At 43.4% G+C, this 20,305-nt stretch overlaps 2 protein-coding genes across 2 annotated transcripts; both read right to left on the reverse strand.

Annotated features, from left to right (window-relative positions):
• Positions 1–2,714: 2,714 nt before the first annotated feature.
• On the reverse strand, positions 2,715–5,841 carry LOC118371760 (involucrin-like). Its single transcript, XM_052500437.1, has 6 exons — positions 5,680–5,841; positions 5,533–5,588; positions 4,516–5,453; positions 2,977–4,427; positions 2,860–2,896; positions 2,715–2,783 (listed from the first exon to the last, which is right to left on the reverse strand). The coding sequence occupies exons 1-5, from the start codon at positions 5,706–5,708 to the stop codon at positions 2,887–2,889; spliced, it is 2,484 nt and encodes an 827-aa protein (XP_052356397.1). The 5' UTR covers positions 5,709–5,841; the 3' UTR covers positions 2,715–2,783; positions 2,860–2,886.
• A 4,160-nt stretch (positions 5,842–10,001) lies between these two features.
• LOC118371756 (endoplasmic reticulum resident protein 27-like) lies at positions 10,002–13,272 on the reverse strand. Its single transcript, XM_035757327.2, has 7 exons — positions 13,052–13,272; positions 12,593–12,678; positions 11,549–11,692; positions 11,299–11,415; positions 10,938–11,063; positions 10,400–10,594; positions 10,002–10,076 (listed from the first exon to the last, which is right to left on the reverse strand). The coding sequence occupies exons 1-7, from the start codon at positions 13,107–13,109 to the stop codon at positions 10,032–10,034; spliced, it is 771 nt and encodes a 256-aa protein (XP_035613220.1). The 5' UTR covers positions 13,110–13,272; the 3' UTR covers positions 10,002–10,031.
• Between the last annotated feature and the right edge of the window lie 7,033 nt (positions 13,273–20,305).

Consider the following 20,305-nt stretch of genomic DNA (forward strand, 5'->3'; position numbering starts at 1 on the left):
GCTTCAGGTTGAATTTAGAGGTAAGCAGGCAATGTATTCCTATGGGGAGAGAAGTCATTGCAAATGTTTGAGATCAAAACACCCTGTTTAACTATTAAGGGTTAATGCCACACGGTCAAGGCTAGGCTTGCACAGATCGGGATGACCTTAGGAACGTACCTGAGGTCGAATTGTGCTTCTCACCCTAACGGTTCTCTCACTGTCACCCAAAGGCAAATGACGTTGTGGGGCAGGCTTCATTTTGGGCCTACTTTTCTAATGGTCGCTGCGCTTAGACCGAGCGAGCTACGGTCAAGCGGGATATCTCGTTGAACTCGGCACGGCCTAGGGATTATGGTAATGCCATTGCCTCCTCTCTGTGTCTTTAAGCACCGCACTTTGTCACTCCATCCTTGCTGTGTGTGTGTCTGTGAGAGCTTTTTTTTTTACATCTGTTGGGAGAAATGACTGATTTACAGTTCAGGAGGGTTACCTAGTCACATATGAAGTTTTAAAAAGATGTGACTTTTTTAACCCCTCAAAACAGACAGTGTGACCCAATTAAAGGCACTTCCGGTTGGCACAGGAAGCTATAGGTAAACACATGTCTTGACTGAGGTAGCCTCTTACAGAATCCTGAGTTTTAAGTCTTTAAGTTAATTGACTGATCTACACAGGTTTGAATGCAGTCATTTTCACATTTGCAGGTTATGTACATCAAAATATCTTTTGGGTGAATTTAACCACTTCTGGTTGCTCCAGGAAGCTTAGAATCGACACAGGTAGACCTCATAGTAGCCTGATGGATTGGCATTGAAGACAGGTTCATAAGGCATTATTAACCCACATAGGCTCCAGGTTGAATTTAGGGGAGCAGGCAATGTATTCCTATGGGGAGAGATGTCATTGTAATCTGTGAGATCATAAAACCCTGTTTTACCGTTAAGGGTTAATGCCACACGGTCGAGGTTAGGCTTGCACAGATCGGGAGGACCTTAGGAACAATCCTGTGGTCAGACCTAGAGTTCCGAAACTTTAGAAACCTGTTCTAAACCTCAGGTCAATAGTGCGTGGTGAGTTCCGTGGCTCTAGAAGGTTCTCGGGCCGAGAAACAGCCTCGTACATTTGCAATGACTTCAATTCATTTTTGCATCACGAAAACGACGACATTTAGAAATGTCCCAGAGTCGCAAGACTAGGTGCATTGCGACTGTCTCGGCCCATATAGACGGACCCCAACGTTCCTGTCCGATAGCTCACTCATGGACCCCGTATCAAGTCATGGAAAAAAATGGATTTTCAGCACCAATTAGGGTCTTGCTCGGACACCAAATGGCCCATCTAGCCAAAACTTGGGATTCGGGGTTGCCTCAGCTAGGCCTACACATAACATCAGAAATGGACACGCAGCTAGAGGGTAACGTGTTTTATTTTATTTTTATGGTTTGAATAGAAGGCATTGTGAATTTTGGGCCATCTCTGTAGTATGTGATAGTTGGCTACTAAATGAGTTGGAAAAAGTGGGTTTGGTGTCAGTTGTGTCAGAATGATATCTAATTGACTGATGGATGGTGAATCTTGTCCATTTGCAAAGTGTTTAAACATTGAGGTACGATCACCAAAGTGACATCCTGAAATCAACCCTAACGAGCGATTGAGACGAACCAGAACCACTGGTCAGCCATCCCGAGTTCATCGGGCCAGTCAATTTCACACTCCTGCAGGATTTTTATAGCATGACAAATTCGTGATGGTAAATGCCCATTGAACCATATTGCAAATGACAGTGACTTTGCAAAAGAGAGAAAACAAACAAATGGACATAATGAAAACACGAGTGATAGTAGTTCCTTTCTATCACTGCATGGCCATCCTGTGTTCATCAGGCCAGTAAATCTTGCATTTCTGCAGTATTTGAGCATGTCAAATTTCTTATGGCATTTGGCTCCAAAAAGAGTGACTTTTGACTTCCTATGAAATCCTATTGCAAATGGACAACACATATGCCTTATTCGAAAGTTTAAAAAATGAGTGTTAATTTGACAAAAGTATATTCACAGTTCTTAAACATGTGTAATTGACATAACAATCGAAATAATTTCAAAAAAGTCCAGAAAGCACTTTAAGGGGTGATAAGTTTGACAAAAAAATCATTTTATCAAAATTTTGCTTTTGAATGTTGACTTGGGCTGCATTTGCAATATGAAAAACCACAGTGGAGCGCGTTTGCCACCTGTTGGATTTTCAAAGTGTTACACCTGGCATTTGCCATATGGCATTTGCAATCAACTTCGCGCAAATCAACGGTGGTATTGGACACAGTGTATATGGTTTGTCCAATGCCAATGACATCCCATTCATTTTTGTCCATTTCAGGGGGGTATTCCCTTACATTTAATAAACGATGGAGGCCACTGTGTTCTAAGGGCCCTTCAATGCTTCAGACATTTTAGTACACTTCCCCAGATCTCTTAATCAGGGATTTGTCTGACAGTCTCAATGTATACAATGCATGCCTACATCTAAAGTATGAACATGAGGAATGTCGGACAACTCACCCCATCACAAATGCTCTTATGTAGGTAGACCCATGCTTATTTTGAATCAGTAGCAAAGGTAAAAGATGAGAACACCAAAGAATTAACTGAACAGTAGTCTTTTTTACTACGGACTGCACACCACCCGTTCTCAATTAGCAAGCAATGGACATGAAACATTTCAAAAGAGACAAGGCATTTTTTAAAGTCAAATTGTTTATTGATTCCATCACACTAGAGTAGCAAGAACACCTGCAACTTCCTGGTCTAAAAAGCAGAAAGAAATGCAAACAGTGTCAGCAACACAGAATGTTATGTAACCAATGTCAAAAACAATACTCACCATTAGAGCTTCTAGAGGATGAATCCATTATATTTCCCTGTTGATAGATATATGGTTGGTACAAAGGCCTTCAAATTCAGAAAGCAAAGTTCAGAGCAGGTTAAAGTGAACCATTACCTTGCAGAATCCTTCACTCGTGTTGGATATATGTTTGGTGCACCAATGCTAACATAACCGTCCTTGGGAGCATTTCCACTGTCAACAGGCATTGCTTCCCTAGGAGCGCATCTTATTTGGGAGACTCCAGTTCTGCCATTCTTGTAGTGCGATTTGAAACTGTAGGAAGAGATTGGGATGACACCCGACTGTTCAACAATGCTGGCCTGAGAACTACCAGAGGCACCATCTTCAGTGCTTTCGTAGTGCTTCTGCTGAGAATTTGGGGCGAGTTGCTGCTGGGAAATTTGGCCTACATGCCAAAATTGCTGAGGAATGGCGTTGGGTTGCTGCTGGGCCATTTGCGCTGGATACCTCACTTGCTGGGGCTCGACGGCCAGTTCCTGCTGCTGGGGCTCGACGGCCAGTTCCTTCTGCTGCTGGGGCTCGACGGCCAGTTCCTTCTGCTGCTGGGGCTCGACGGCCAGTTCCTTCTGCTGCTGGGGCTCGACGGCCAGTTCCTTCTGCTGCTGGGGCTCGACGGCCAGTTCCTTCTGCTGCTGGGGCTCGACGGCCAGTTCCTTCTGCTGTTGGGGAAATTGAGACGGATGCCACGCTTGCTGGGGCGTGGTGGATGGTTGCTTCTGCTGCTGAAGTTCAGTGGATGTTCGATTCTTGGACATTTGAGCTGGATGCCACACCTGCTGAGGTTGCTGGGTTATGGTGGTTGGTTCCTTCTGCAGTAGAGGCATAGTGGCTAGTTGCTTCTGCTGGGGAAACTGAGCAGGATGCCACCCCAGCTGGGGCACGGCGGTCGTTTGCTTCTGCTGCAGGGGCATAAGAGCAGGATGCCACACTCGCTGGGGCACGGCGGTCGGTTGCTTCTGATGCAGGGGCATTTGAGCAGGATGCCACACTTGCTGGGGCACGGCGGTCGGTTGCTTCTGCTGCAGGGACATTTGAGCAGGATGCCACACTTGCTGGGGCACGGCGGTCGGTTGCTTCTGCTGCAGGGGCATTTGAGCAGGATGCCACACTTGCTGGGGCACGGCGGTCGGTTGCTTCTGCTGCAGGGGCATTAGAGTAGGATGCCACACTTGCTGGGGCACGGCGGTCGGTTGCTTCTGCAGTGTGTGAAATGGATTCCACTTTTGCTGGGGCACGGCGGTCGGTTGCTTCTGCTGCAGGGGCATTTGAGCAGGATGCCTCACTTGCTGGGGCACGGCGGTCGGTTGCTTCTGCTGCAGGGGCATTTGAGCAGGATGCCACACTTGCTGGGGCACGGCGGTCGGTTGCTTCTGCTGCAGGGGTTTGTGCAAATGGCCACACTTGCTGGGGCACGGCGGTTGGTTGCTTCTGCTGCAGGGCATTTGAGCAGGATGCCACACTTGCTGAGGCACGGCGGTCGGTTGCTTCTGCAGTGTGTGAAATGGATTCCACACTTGCTGGGGCACGGCGGTCGGTTGCTTCTGCTGCAGGGGCATTTGAGTAGGATGCCACACTTGCTGGGGCACGGCGGTCGGTTGCTTCTGGGGCATTTGAGCTGGATGCCACACTTGCTGGGGCATTCTGCAGTGTGTGAAATGGATTCCACACTTGCTGAGGCACGGCGGTCGGTTGCTTCTGCAGTGTGTGAAATGGATTCCACACTTGCTGAGGCACGGCGGTCGGTTGCTTCTGCAGTGTGTGAAATGGATTCCACACTTGCTGAGGCATTGCAGTCGGTTGCTTCTGTTGCAGGGGCATTTGAGTAGGAGGCCACACTTGCTGGGGCACGGCGGTTGGTTGCTTCTGCTGCAGGGGCATTTGAGTAGGATGCCACACTTGCTGGGGCACGGCGGTCGGTTGCTTCTGCAGTGTGTGAAATTGATTCCACACTTGCTGGGGCATGGCAGTCGGTTGCTTCTGGTGCATTTGAGCAGGATGCCACACTTGCTGGGGCACGGCGGTCGGTTTCTTTTGCAGCATTTGACTAGGATGCCACACTTGCTGGGGCACAGTGGTTGTTGGCAGGGGCATTAGAGCGGGATGCCAAACTTGCTGGGGCTCAGTGGTCGGTTCCTTCTGCTGCAGGGGCATTTGAGCTGGATGCCACACTTGCTGGGGCACGGCGGTCGGTTGCTTATGCGTCAGCATGTGAGCTTGATGCCACACTTGCTGGGGCACGGCGGTCGGTTGCTTATGCGTCAGCATGTGAGCTTGATGCCACACTTGCTGGGGCACGGCGGTCGGTTGCTTATGCGTCAGCATGTGAGCTTGATGCCACACTTGCTGGGGCACGGCAGTCGGTTGCTTATGCGTCAGCATGTGAGCTTGATGCCACACTTGCTGAGGTTGCTGGGACATGGGGGCCAGTTCCTTCCGCAGGATGGCGGACGGATGTTTCTGTTGCGCTTGCAGTTGAGATTTTGGAGACTTATAATTGCCATACCCTAGAGACTGAAGTGATCCTGCATAGAGCCATGCTGCTTTAGAATCCAGTGAAGGAGACCAGTCACCTAGGTAAAAAATATAAACTGTAAAATGCCAGCCTTGAAGGTTATGGAACTGCGTAGCTGTTATTTGAAATGAACTCACCTTCTGATGTAGAACACGTTATCCCTCCAATTAGCAGGCAACAAAGCCAAGAAACTCTTCAGGAAAAAGAATTTATGTTATAAACATAGCTACCTGTAACACCTGAAGGACAAGGGAAACAAACTAAATCAATACTTAAAAACATACCTGAAAGCGATTCCAATCATCACAGCCATTTTGCCCTCAAAACCTCACCAGTATTCAGAACTAATGGTAGGCATACGTCCTACCAGAATATCCCTTTACTATATTTGCCAGATGTTTGGTTGCTCCTTTTAAAGGAATCCCAGACCCTTCTAATGTCGTTGGCTAATTAAGGACAGCTGTCAGCCACTGAACTACATTCAATTTCTATTTCCAAATTGACCCCTAAATCCTACACCTTGATCTAAACACAAGGATTTAATAGAGATAAGCAATATGGCCACAATTGCATCCAGCCTATCAGAAGGCAAGGTGAAGCAATTAACATATTGCTTTGCCCTATCTGATCATTTCAAATGCCCATAAGTGACTAAGTGGTAGGTGTAGGAGCTAGGGGTTGATTTGGAATGCAGAAATTTACTCAGGTCTGGTTGATTCTCTAATTGAGATCCTGACAGGTTTGACAGCCCTTACTCTAAAGCACGTGTCAAACTCATTACACGGAAGGCCGAGTGTTTGCGGATTTTCACTCCTTCCTTGTACTTGATGGCTGAATTAAGTCCACTAATTACTCCCCTCACCTACAGTAGTTGTCTTGGTCTTAAATGAAAGGAAAAAACAAAAACCTACAGACACTAGGCCCTCCATGGAATGAGTTTGACACCCCTGCTCTAAAGTAGGAAACACATTTTGTTTTGGCACTTCATTGATCGGTTTAAATTATTGCTTGTACAAAATTCACTTGGTTCATTTGAAGATTAGAGGCTGAATGAGCAGTTAGGCACCATTATTTTACACATGCCTTCTTTAAAACCGTGTGTTTCATTCAGCATAGCAACATTAAATGGATTACAGTTTCATTTGCACAAAGTGCCAACATCTTAGGCAAATTCTGATTTCAGACAGACACCAATTAAACACTCACGTTATGCTTTTGATGATCTGAGTCTTTAATTTTTCAGAGGCAAACATACAGTAGGGCTCGTTTGAGTGGTAAGGCTAAAGCAACTGACTGTAGACCAAAGTCAAGAAGTAAAGTCAGGAGAGGTGCATCTGCGACAACCGAAAGTCTGATACTAACTTCATTTTCCAACAGCAAGGCTCAGATCACCATGGCAGTGTTGCCATTGTTTATAAAAGGTTTCCTTTATAATGTAAAAACAAAAACATGTCTCTAACACCCACTCACAGACTGAAATCATTTGTGTGTACATTATAAAATCAATAAATGAGAGCCTCAATCACATCATTCATTTATGCACTGTAGGCTACACGTGAATTTTAGCAAGTTGGTTCCTGTTTCAGTCATGTTTTTGGTGACATTTGCATGGGTCAAACAAAAACCCTAATGATTGGTTGACAATAGAGCCGCCCACAATGCAGGTGGTGGATGCAGGAGGAAGTTGGTGAAGAGCAACTGCAGAAACTTGGAGTCAAATCTTCATGACCTTTGATCACATGATTTTTGTCAAGTTCATGCAGTCGACATATAGACCCACTTCAGAAATGTTTTAGCCTAGGATGCAACACACTTTGAAAAGAGGTGACCAACAATTGTCACCGACTTGACAACGGTGATCCCTTAGAAGGTGCCCACTATCTCCATAAAATGTCTCCCTCATGTGGATGAAATAAAACACAAGACAACAACCCATCACATCATCCTCTCATCGTCTACCCTCTTTTGTGGACACTTTTTTCCAATGTTGTCTCAACTTTAATTGCAGTACACATCCACAAACACAGACACTCAAATGCAGCTGTTTAGATACTGTAGCTATGTATATATCTCCAGCCCTTTCAAACTTAACATCTGCCAAATAGTGGTTTCCCTATTCCGTCTGATGTTTCCGCTTGGCACTCCATCCCTACTAATTATCCTTGATTCCAAGTCTTAGCCTTGAAAATTCCCATCCACTTTTTAAGGAATTTATTTGGATCAACCGTTCAACTTGTCTTTCTCTTTGGAGTGTGTTGTTTTCTTCTCCTGTTTCTTTCAGCACAGCAGGCAGACAATCTGTTCTTTTTTCTGGTCTATTATATTCGCCCCACGTGATCCAATCCTTCTTTACTTTATTGTACGGCCCTTAATGTCTAGAAATCTGCACTAACTCCCTGCTTCCACTGCTGTACGCTTGCCAACAGTGACTGGCTCTTTCATGTACAGTTGATGTCGGAAGTTTACGTACACTTAGTCATTAAAACTTGTTTTTCAACCACCACAAATTTAGGACATCTACTTTGTGCCATAAGTCATTTTTCCAACAATTGTTTACAGACAGATTATTTCACTTATAATTCATTGTATCACAATTCCAGTGGGTCAGAAGTTTACATACACTAAGTTGACTGTGCCTTTAAACAGCTTGGAAAGTTCCAGAAAATGATGTCATGGCATTAGAAGCTTCTGATGGGCTAATTGACATAATTTGATTCAATTGATTCAATTGAAGGTGTACCGGTGGATGTATTTCAAGGCCTACCTTCAAACTCAGTGCCTCTTTGCTTTACATCATGGGAAAATCAAAAGAAATCAGCCAAGACCTCCAGAAGTCTAGTTCATCCTTGGGAGCAATTTCCAAACACCTGAAGGTACCGCGTTCATCTGTACAAACAATTGTACGCAAGTATAAACACCATGGGACGACACAGCCGTCATACCGCTCAGGGAGGAGATGCGTTCTGTCTCCTAGAGATGAACGTACTTTGGTGCGAAAAGTGCAAATAAATCCCAGAACAACAGCAAGGTTGTGAAGAAGCTGGAGGAAACAGGTACCAAAGTATCTATATCCACAGTAAAAACGAGTCCTATATCAACATAACCTGAAAGGCCGCTCAGCAAGGAATAAGCCACTGCTCCAAAACCGCCATAAAAAAGCCAGACTACGGTTTGCAACTGCACATGGTGACAAAGATCGTACTTTTTGGAGAAATGTCCTCTGGTCTGATGAAACAAAAATAGAACTGTTTGGCCATAATGTCCATCGTCATGTTTAGAGGAAAAAGAGGGAGGCTTGCAAGCCGGAGAACACCATCCCAACCATGAAGCATGGGGGTGGCAGCATCATGTTGTGGGGGTGCTTTTCTGCAGGAGGGACTGGTGCACAACACAAAATAGATGGCATCATGAAGACGGAAGATTATGTGGATATATTGAAGCAACATCTCAAGACATCAGTCAGGAAGTTAAAGCTTTGTCGCAAATGGGTCTTCCAAATGGACAATGACCCCAAGCATACTTCCAAAGTTGTGGCAAAATGGCTTGAGGACAACAAAGTCAAGGTATTGGAGTGGCCATCACAAAGCCCTGACCTCAATCCTATAGAACATTTGTGGGCAGAACTGAAAAAGCACGTGCGAGCAAGGAGGCCTACAAACCTGACTCAGTTACACCAGCTCTGTCAGAAGGAATGGGCCAAAATTCACCCAACTTATTGTGGGAAGCTTGTGGAAGGCTACCTGAAACATTTGACCCAAGTTAAACAATTTAAATGCAATGCTACCAAATACTAATTGAGTGTATGTAAACTTCTGACCCACTGGGAATCAGATGAAAGAAATAAAAGCTGAAATAAATCATTTTCTCTACTATTATTCTGACATTTCACATTCTTAAAATAAAGTGGTGATCCTAACTGATCTAAAACAGGGATTTTTTACTAGGATTAAATGTCAGGAATTGTGGAAAACTGATTTTAAATGTATTTGGCTAAGGTGTATGTAAACTTCCGACTTCAACTGTATGTAACGTAATCAGATCTGGGTTCAAATACTACAGTGGGAAGTAAAAGTATGTGAACCCTTTGGAATTACCTGGATTTCTGCATAAATTAGTCATAAAATGTTATCTGATCTTCATCTTAGTCACAACAATAAACAAACAGGGTGTGCTTAATTAAACTAATAACACACAAATTATGTATTTGAACACAGGTCTGCACTTAAATGTAGCATTTGCATGAAAATACACAAATGTATTGTAATATTTTGCATCGTATTGTTTCTTGGTGATTGGATTTGGAATCTACAACGGTTATTTTTTCAGAAGACAGATTTCAATTATTCTTTCTCTGTTAGACCCTCCATGCCCTGCCAGTCTTCTGAGGTCAGTTTGTTGTGATTGTAACCATCAGATCAGCGACAACGCTGACAAACTAGGCTAAAATCTCAGTGGTGAGTAGCCACTGAGCTGTGGTCAACTCACAGATGGCAGGCTTTCCCTCACATAAAGACACACTGCACACGCCAGATCGCACACACACAGCCTACACAAGATTCAGGCAGAAAACAATACTGACTCCAAAACAGACACAATAACACAAAGCTAATTATTTACATTCATTTATTTGTTTATTTTACAACTCAGTTTTAGGAACACGTTCTCCTGCCTGCTTCACCTCCTAAAATGATAGAAAAAGTTTTTGAGAAGCAGTATACATACATTAAATGGAGGCCACTCAGTATAATTTATTGCTGCTTTCTACATATTATCAAAGCCACTGAAACGTATACTGCACCATAGATGTGGGTTCAAATAGTATTTGTTTTCTTTCAAATACGTTTTTACCTGCTCTTAATTGAGCTTGCCTGGCACAATGGAACCAATAGAATAGTCCAAGAAGTGCAAACCCTGTCCATCTGGCACTCCAGGTAGGCTCAATCAACCCTCAAAGGCATTTGAAAGAGAACCAATACTATTTTGTTATTTGTTTTGACCTCTGACCTTGAGATTGCCGAGTATGAGTGACTGGCAGAACTTCCGCACACGTTCGGTGGAAATCTCTCCCTCGGGCATGAGCCACTTCATATCTGAGTCGCGGTCGTAAATGCCCACGCGGGGAAGGTCACGTGACGTCAGGCCAAAGTAGCCCAGAGATTTCTCATTGGACTTCACCCCGTGTACCAGCACAAACAGGAACTGTGACAAAAAAAAATTATGGTAATATTCAGTAGAGCACACTGTAGCAAATACGTTTGGAAACAGAAACTAAAACTAAAATTTTATTGGACGAGACCAATGTCAAAAGTAGTGCACTATATATAATATACAGTACATTGAGATTCTGGGACTCAAAACATCTGACTCCATTGATCCAATTTGCAAATTAAATTCAAGATTCAATTAAATAGTTGAATCAAAAGAACCAATTCCAAATAGGGGATTAGGGACATTATCTCAAGATTTGAATCAAATGGCCAATATAACAGAGGTTTTGTTAAGTTGCTCTTTTCAGGTCCAGTTGCTGCTTGCCTGCTCTCACCTTCCCAACAAATTCTGGGGCCAGAGCTCCTAGTCGGTCCTTGAGCACTTCATAGTCACTACTCCCCCTGTTGATGAAGAGCAGGAGGTGCCCCTTCACCTCAGACTGGAACAGACCCACTGCTGTCTGAGAGGAGAGGAGAGTGAGAGAGCTATAAGAAATAGATATCAAAATAGGGATGTGCCAGTACATTAACTGTCTGTAGGTATAGTCTGGTTATATGACTGAACATGAAAGGCTAACAATACAAAGATGTGCTGGCAAGATGTAATCATAACAAGGCTGGTATAACTGTTAATAGGTGCTGTTGTATAGAGTAGTGTGTAAGGTGTAGATGAACAGTGCTGTGGTCAGTGACTACCACTTGGTTGTACTCGGTGATGTAGCGAAGCTCGTTCATGGTGATAAAGCGAGCAAGGCCGTCCGCCTCCACTTTCTTGGTCTCAGAGAGCTGAAGGTTGTCTTGGTGGTTATCTGCCTGAACACACACGCACATAAATCAACATTTTCAGTTGATATTTTCTTGTAAATTTGTTGTCAAAGTAGTTGTAATGAGAGTCAAGCAGGTGATTTCTGATGGACAAAGTGAAAGGTGTGTTGTAGTGGTTTACTTTTCTGAAGATGGAGATCGTGTCAGACATGATGCCGAGTTTGACCCATGCCTCCTTATCGCTGCACAGAGCCACAGGGATATGCTTCACAGTCTTAGCTGCCTCCACAAACTCTTTGTAGCCAAAAGTCTCATCTGAGGGAGTCTGAGAAAGAGAGGGAAAGAGATTGCGAGAGAGAAGGGGGGGCAGCGAGAGGGGGCAGGCAGAGAGGGAGAGAGAATGTTAGAGTCTGATAACACTCACTACAGTGATATACTATAGAAGTCTGTTTTTGAGATTCAAATTGCCAATTAGCCAATTGAAATAATGTGTTGGTCCCCATCTCTCTCTCTCTCTCTCTCTCTCTCTCTCTCTCTCTCTCTCTCTCTCTCTCTCTCTCTCTCTCTCTCTCTCTCTCTCTCTCTCTCTCTCTCTCTCTCTCTCTCTCTCTCTCTCTCTCTCTCTCTCTCTCTCTCTCTCTCTCTCTCTCTCTCTCTCTCTCTCTCTCTCTCTCTCTCTTCTTTCTCTCTCTCTCTCTCTCTCTCTACCCTTCACCCACGCTTTGTTTACACTTGTTTACAGCGACCTCCTCTGTGCCAATTCCTCAGATGCGTCCTCATTTCCTTGTCCTGTGGCCTGCCATCGTCCCCCGCACACTGAGTTTAGCCAAAGGGCTCGGGCCGCCGCTTGACGCTCTTGGACGGCCGCCTACTATCCTCAAGGCAACGCAAGCTAGTCACTTCCTGTGCCAAGTGTGTGGCCAGCCACAGGCTAACAGCAGCTGGGACTGTAGCTACGAACAGTCAACAGGAATGTATGGGTTTTTTTTCTCGTCTCAAATCTGAGTTATGGTTTAATTTGACCTCTGTTATATCTGGCTGGCCGCGTCTGGCCGCACGTTAGTGGTGTAGCATCTAGCCAACGATGATAAAAATCTGCTGTGGTTTTGTACCATCGTGATGTGTCAACCTTACTCAGGCCTACAGTAGGTTACTGTACACGTTACATTTCCCTCCCTCCCCTCCCATCCCATCCTGCCCTTCCCACACTTGTTTCCTGTCTGACCTCAAAGAACCCGATGACGACCACCTCGGAGGCTTCGATGAAGGCCTCGGCTGCAGTGACATCATTCAGGGATGGGAGGGCGCTGTCTGCAGGGAGAGGGAGAGAGGTGGGGGGGGGCTTGATGGAATTTGTTGGACAAGCCCTAACCCAACTACCTACAATAGTTCCATCTCTTTAGAAACACGAAGAGGAAAAATTGATCAATCTGTGGAATGGCTCTCAGAAAGCTAGTCATAGGCTCAATCCCAATGTCAATTTCAGCATACATTTAGAATGAAGCAATGTATTGGGCATATATATTCTAAGGGGTATACTGGTGTGCATATTAGAACATAGAGGTCAAAAAGATGGAAGAGAACATCACACCATTCAGGAAGGAAACAGGAAATAAAGACTAAAAAGATAGACGTCTAAGAAATCTAAAAACATGTACGTGACCAAAGGCAAAGAGATTCTCACCTTCAGCTATGACTGAGGCGGCCAGGAGGGAGAGAATCAGAGAGAGCAGCGGTGCCATAACTTTATCGGCAGGCTGTAGACAACGAAGGGCCTCAGAGAAGTTTGTCGGTTTTTGATTCTATGCAGGGCGGTTGAGTTTTAGGCTGGAGTCTGTGTCCGTCTGTCCATGTGTGTCGTGTCCCTCCTTCTGTCCCTCTGTACCTCAGGGTCTGCCACATGGCCGTTTCCTCGTGCTGCTGATTGGTGCCTGTATGAGAACCTGACAGGTGTTATTGATAGGTTAAGTTCAGCGAGTGTTGGACTACGTGTCACCGTGTCAGTTCATGAGTGTGGCTGGGTGGGTGGGGGGGCATACACACGCGTATGACTAAGAATGTACCTGAGGATACACATGCAACATGTTTTTTTTTTTTATCCCAAGCAGTGAAATCTGTCACATATTTTCAGCCTATACAGACACCTCACTCAACAAGGATGTATATCTCCAGTATAATCCAGATTGTACGGTACATAAATATCTGTAGTATCTAAATGGTCTAGTCAACTTGAAGTGGGCATATATTTTCTTTATCCCTTTTTCCCCTGCTCATTCTGTAATGTCCTGCTGTTCACCTAAAAAAAGACAGCATTATTTTTCTGACAGAGCAATGCCACTTTATAGGAATTTGATTTGTATGCATGCGTGCATGCCGTTGGATGTGGGCCTCCCTCCTGTGGTGACTTGGCCACATTGCACTCTGAATCAGCAGGGTGTGTATACCTACCGGTGGCACTAGTCTGGCTATATTGGTGGCACGTAACAGGCAGCTGTTTGGTCTGACTGACCCTAGAGAATTAGCCAACCAGCTATTTTAGTGTCCAACGGACACGCAACAAACCAAACCTTTATGTAACATGTTTATCTTTGGAAGATGTATTAATGAAGCAGGAGAAGTATTTTAGATTGTTGAATATGTAGTGTGATAAAAATAAAAAAATAAAACGTTTCAATTAAAAGCAATTTGAGGATTCCAGGAGGAAATGTGTGCTGAAAATTAGAGTATTTGTTTAAGGTGTATATATTTTCTATATTATAGAGTCTGAGTACACAAACTACCCAAAGTACAGTACACTACGTGCCATTTAAAATGAACCAATGAGCGGCTTAAAGGATACTCCGTTCAAAAATGATCTTTGGTATTTTTTACATTAATCCACTGTTGAACTAACTTGCAAAACACATCCTCATGATGATGTGGCAAGTTACAATTATCTTTTTGAAAGTCCTATGTCTTGAATACTTGATCACTGACATTCAAAGCCTTTTGGGACTAATGAAAAAAAGACCAACATTTCGTTTTTGCAGAGATTATTCCATTAAAATGAAAGCAGTTCCCTCATTTGAAAAAGAAATTGCCCTCTAATACCAGCGTCATCTGTGTCACAGTCCTGCTAGATGTTTCATAAACAGCTTGTAACCAGCTTAAGACTTGTCATAGCGAGGGCAATTTGCCAGGTGTGGACTGTCCTCAATCTAAAGGGAATTCTCCTTGGTTAGCGCAACCCACGGTCCCTGGGACATCCCTACCCCTTACCGTAACCTTCCTTAACCATAACCATAACCATTTTTTATGTCAACTTCAGTGGGGTAGGGATATACCGAAGATATAGATATGATTTTATGATCTTTTTTACTTGTTTATAATATTGTAAAACAATTAAACATGTACTCTAAAAAACAACAAATATATCAATATGTAGAGTACCAGTCAAAAGTTTAGATACACCCACTCATTCAAGGGCTTTTTTTTTTTTACTATTTTGTACATTGTAGAATAATAGCGAAGGCATCAAAACTATGAAATAACACTTATGGAATCATGTAGTAACCAACAAAAAAAAAAGTGTTAAACAAAACAAACTCAACATCAAGTCTCTATGGTAAGGTATCATTGTTGTTCCTGAAAATAGAAATGGGAGTTCATTTCATATTATCCACGACTGTAGCGTGTGTTGCTTGCCACATTCCAAGTGCTTCATGTCCCTCTTACATACTGTAACTTCCTGTATCTACACTCCAGTATAGTAAACATGTAGGTATAATCTGTTGGTTGTGCAATACCTTGCAATGTCAACTGAATGATGAAGGTTGATGACATCAAGTATCGTGATATGTGTCATTGTTGGCTTAGCTCTCTTTGACAATGTTAACTTGGAAATGTATAGCAAAAGATCCCTCAACATGGTCTAGTTACATTTCATATCGGGTTTCAAGCAGGCCCTTTTTTTTTTCATCCTCTCTCCAATCAATATAGGAGAAAGTTACGTACACAGATCCCATGTGGGGCTCCCGATTGGCACAGCGGTCTAAGGTACTGCATCTCACTGCTAGAGGCATCACTATAGACCCTGGTTCGATTCCAGGCTGTATCACAACCGGCTGTGATTAGGAGTCCCATAGGGCGGTGTACAGTTGGCCCACCGTCGTTAGGGTTTGGCCGGGGTAGGCCGTCATTGTAAATAAGAATTTGTTCTTAACTGACTTGCCTAGTTAAATTAAAAAGTAAATACATGTGAATCTACTGTATGTTGGCCTGTACGTGTATATTATTAACAGAGTATTAGTGACAGCGCCATATTAAGCCAATAAGGCTTCTTCTTAAGACCTAAACTCACGAGAGCCTCAAAACGTATGTTGTGTCACAGCATCACTCATGTCCTCAGACGGTCTCCACTCTCTTTGGCATATATATCCCTGTATGATCTCAAATGTATGTACAGCATCTATATCTATCTATGTATCCATAGCTGCACAATCTCATATGTATGCACAGTATCTATATGTATCTATGTTTACAATTGGCTCATTCATCCCCCTCCTCTCCCCTGTAACTATTCCCGAGGCCGTTGCTGTAAATGAGAACGTGTTCTCAGTCAACTTACCTGGTAAAATAACGGATACATTCAAATTGAAAAAAAATCTATGTATCCATAGCTGCATGATATCCTTCCCCCAACTGTGTTGACCTCGAACTTCAATTCATCAGCGTTTTGTTCAGAGTTAACACACTCATTGTTCAATGTTTCTGAGAAACTCTATTCCACTTGGCTGATCTCCTCCTCTCTTATTCCCACTTTTTCACTCCTCCCTTTGCCTCTGATGTTATTTCACAGTCTAGTGAATCAAAATGTTTCCTTCCACTACAGTCCCAGAGTAATCTCTAGATTATGGAAACAAATGATTTGTTAAAGAGACTAAGTACATGTAAGGCCTTTGCTGTAAACTGGCCCGGGTGTTTTAAAACATGCTATAAAATCTTAACACTGAAATACTGCCAGAAACATTTGGAATGAGAGGAGGAAAACGAGAGAGTTGGAGTGGAGGAAAGACAGAGACAAATGAAAGTTCAATTTCGTGCATCTTCTGATTTTCTTGTCTGAGAGAGAAAGATGAGAAAAGTGAAAGCTGATTCATGGTAACTGAGTTTGAATTTATAAACACCTGTAATCTGAGAAAGAGATGATGACTGGACAGATAGATGGGTGGGTGACGAAAGAGGCACACGTGAGAGCATTAATATGGCCTTATCACTGATACTCTGAGAGAGTTAATAATACACACAGGCTCGGGTGTTCAGTCCCAAGATAGGTTAAGAATCTCAACAGGCAGAGATGAATCCAGAAGGTGATGATGGGTAAACACACCTGACAACAGCCAGGTATAACATGAGAGGATGGTAATGGGGAAACACACCTGACAACAGCCAGGTATAACATGAGATGATGGTGATGGGTAAACACACCTGACAACAGCCAGGTATAACATGAGATGATGATGATGGGTAAACACACCTGACAACAGCCAGGTATAACATGAGATGATGATGATGATGGGTAAACACACCTGACAACAGCCAGGTATAACATGAGATGATGGTGATGGCACATCCGCGTATTTATATTTTTTAAGCTCTCTACTTGTCAGTTCCAAACAGGACATTATTTGTATTGTTACCTTAACATGGAAGATAGAATTCAAAGCAAGCAGTGCATTGGAATGACATTCAGATGAACTGGAATGGCATTCACGCTCATGGGATGGGTGGCCAAAAATAACTAACTTAAAGCCACACCCCCAATAAGCCACGAATATGACCACATTGAGGCATATATCACTGTGCTTCTATGGCAGTAAGCACCATGCCACTGCAAACAAGACAGTTCATAATCCAGTGCCTTTATCACAGTCGACACACCTATACTTTAGCTTTCATTTACTTTAAGAATGCAACATTTTCATCTCTCCCTCATGGCAAAATGTGTAGAATAATTTATTAGCCCTATGTGTGAAGTACAAGCAGCATAATACCATGCGTCCCACTGCTGACTTGCCTCTGAAGCTCAGCAGGGTCAGTCCAGGGCCCGATTTCCCGATAGCATTGGAACTTAGGCTTACCTACCTCTTTTTTTCCTGCAATGGCCGAAGATGTAACATACGTTTCCCAAAACACCACATAGAGAGAGCGTTCATAATACCTTTTAATCAATACGAATACTTGAACAAAAAAAACAACAAAACGACAAACGAACAGTTCTGCAAGGTGCAATACACAAAACAGAAAACAACTACCCACAACCCATAGTGGGAAAATAGGCTGCCTAAGTATGATTCTCAATCAGAGACAACGATTGACAGCTGCCTCTGATTGGGAACCATACCAGGCCAAACACCTAGAAATATAACACACAGAACAAAACATAGAATGTCCACCCCAACTCACGCCCTCACCAAACTAAAATAGAGCCATAAAAAATAAACTAAGGTCAGGACGTGACAGTCAGTCCCTAGATGGGAGACCAGATGCCGATGGAAGTGGTGTTGGAGGGCCAGTAGGGGACCTCTTCCCTCTGGTCTTAGGAGATTCCAATGCCCCAGGGCTGTGAAGGGGACATTGTCCTGAGTAGACTGCAGTCTTTCGGATGGGACATTAAATGGGTGTCCTGACTGTCTGTTGTCATTAAAAAATACCATGGCACTTATCGTAAGAGTAGGGGTGTTAACCCTGGTGCGGTACCCTGGCCAAATTCCCAACCTGGCACCTTTCAATCATGACCACCTAATCATCCCCCTGTTTCCTAATTGGCATATATCACTCCTCACCTCTCCACCATGATAGGTGATGTGTGTTGAGCGTTCTGGCACAAAATAGTTGCCGTACACATTGGTGGTGGAAGAGGTGAGTTTCCCCCCTTGCTATGTACAGCGCTTTGAGGAGTGAGCATCTACTGTCGGTGGATCCAAGGCGCTATATAAACGCAATCAATCATTATTATTATTACTGTTATTATTACAAGTTACAATGAGTATACAATACAACAAAAACAATGTTCCTTGGATCTTATCCATTGATGATGTAAATTCAATTGTGATGAAGGTTAATTTTACACTCAGTAACTTGTATAAATAGCTTTTTAAACTCAACTTACTGTCATTACTGCGGTTCCCTGGTGTTGTCTCTGAAGTCATCACAGTTTGTTTGAGGTAAAAGCTGATCTGTAGATTACAAAGCCTCACTGTCTTCTGAGTTATTAACCGGCGAAGACAAATGTACATCCCAAATGCTACCCTATTCCCTACATAGTACATTACTTACTTTCAGACCACCGGGTTCTATTCAAAAGGAAGGCACTACGTAGGGAATAGGGTGTCGTTTGGGACTCAAGCAGAGCCTACCAGAAGAAAGACAAGGGAAAGGGGGATATCAAATGGAGGCAGCCAATCTTGGCTCAGGATTACTGGTCACGATGGCAACACCCATCCGTAGCACATGCTCCAGCAGGTGTATCTCACTGATCATCCCTAAAGCCAACACCTCATTTGGCCGCCTTTCTTTACAGTACTCTGCTGCCTGTGACTGGAACGAATTGCAAAAATCGCTGAAGTTGGAGACTTTTATCTCCCTCACCAACTTCAAACATCTGCTATCTGAGCAGCTAACCGATCGCTGCAGCTGTACATAATCTATTGGTAAATAGCCCACCCATTTTCACCTACCTCATCCCCATACTGTTTTTATTTATTTACTTTTCTGCTCTTCTGCATACCAATATCTCTACCTGTACATGACCATCTGATCATTTATCACTCCAGTGTTAATCTGCAAAATTGTAATTATTCGCCTACCTCCTCATGCCTTTTGCACACAATGTATATAGACTCACCCTTTTTTTCTACTGTGTTATTGACTTGTTAATTGTTTACTCCAGGTGTAACTCTGTGTTGTCTGTTCACACTGCTATGCTTTATCTTGGCCAGGTCACAGTTGCAAATGAGAACTTGTTCTCAACTAGCCTACCTGGTTAAATAAAGGTGAAATAAAAAAAATAAAAAATAATAAATTACGAAGGAGGGAGGAGCAGGGAATAAAGCCACGTTAGGGCAAGAGTTAAATCTGTCTAAATGTTCTCCCTCCCTTCTGTACTGAACACCATTGGTGTTGGCAGACTCACTCCACGCCCATGTGGTACAGATGTTTACCTTTACAGAGTTGACCTTGTATCTTTATTGACCTTTTATTTCAGTATTTGCACTGTCTCTATGCACACTCTCAGGGCCCTACACACTCTCCCTACACACTCGCACACACTGTCACTCGCACGCACGCACACACGCACACACACACACACACACACACACACACACACACACACACACACACACACACACGCTCACTCCATTATTTGCTCACTCACACATAATATGCACATACATTTATACTGACTCTACATACCCACTCACATACAAGCTGCTGCTACTCTGTTGATCTCATATCCTGTTGCCTCGTCACCTTACCCATATACATATCTACCTCCATCACTCCAGTATCCCTGCATATGTAAATATGGTATTGGAATTGAGTTCTAAATATTTGCTGTATATACAGTACCAGTTAAAAGTTTGGACACACCTACTCATTCAAGGGTTTTTCTTTATTTGTACTATTTTCTACATTGTAGAATAATAGTGACGACATCAAAACTATGAAATAGCAAATATGGAATGATGTAGTAACCAAACAAGTGTTATATATATATATTTTATATTTGAGTTTCTTCAAAGTAGCCACCTTTGCCTTGATGGCAGCTTTGCACACTCTTGGCATTCTCTCAACTAGCTTCATGAGGTAGTCACATGGAATACATTTAAATTAACAGGTGTGCCTTGTTAAAAGTTCATATGTGGAATTTATTTCCTTCTTAATGCGTTTGAGACAA

Source organism: Oncorhynchus keta, unplaced genomic scaffold (genome assembly GCF_023373465.1).
Source record: "Oncorhynchus keta strain PuntledgeMale-10-30-2019 unplaced genomic scaffold, Oket_V2 Un_contig_1042_pilon_pilon, whole genome shotgun sequence".
Lineage (NCBI taxonomy): Eukaryota > Metazoa > Chordata > Actinopteri > Salmoniformes > Salmonidae > Oncorhynchus > Oncorhynchus keta.

What these genes read in the sequence shown, in the direction of transcription:
- LOC118371760 (XM_052500437.1), bottom strand. Translation starts at nt 5,708, where the DNA reads ATGGCTGTGATGATTGGAATCGCTTTCAG. An exon ending in AACGTGTTCTACATCAGAAG is followed by an intron (nt 5,454 to 5,532) that starts GTGAGTTCATTT and finishes TTTTTTACCTAG; the next exon opens with GTGACTGGTCTCCTTCACTG. An exon ending in ACACACTGCAGAATGCCCCA is followed by an intron (nt 4,428 to 4,515) that starts GCAAGTGTGGCA and finishes ATGCCCCTGCAG; the next exon opens with CAGAAGCAACCGACCGCCGT.
- LOC118371756 (XM_035757327.2), bottom strand. Translation starts at nt 13,109, where the DNA reads ATGGCACCGCTGCTCTCTCTGATTCTCTCCCTCCTGGCCGCCTCAGTC. An exon ending in CGATCTCCATCTTCAGAAAA is followed by an intron (nt 11,416 to 11,548) that starts GTAAACCACTAC and finishes GTGTGTGTTCAG; the next exon opens with GCAGATAACCACCAAGACAA. An exon ending in CCCCAGAATTTGTTGGGAAG is followed by an intron (nt 10,595 to 10,937) that starts GTGAGAGCAGGC and finishes TTTTTGTCACAG; the next exon opens with TTCCTGTTTGTGCTGGTACA.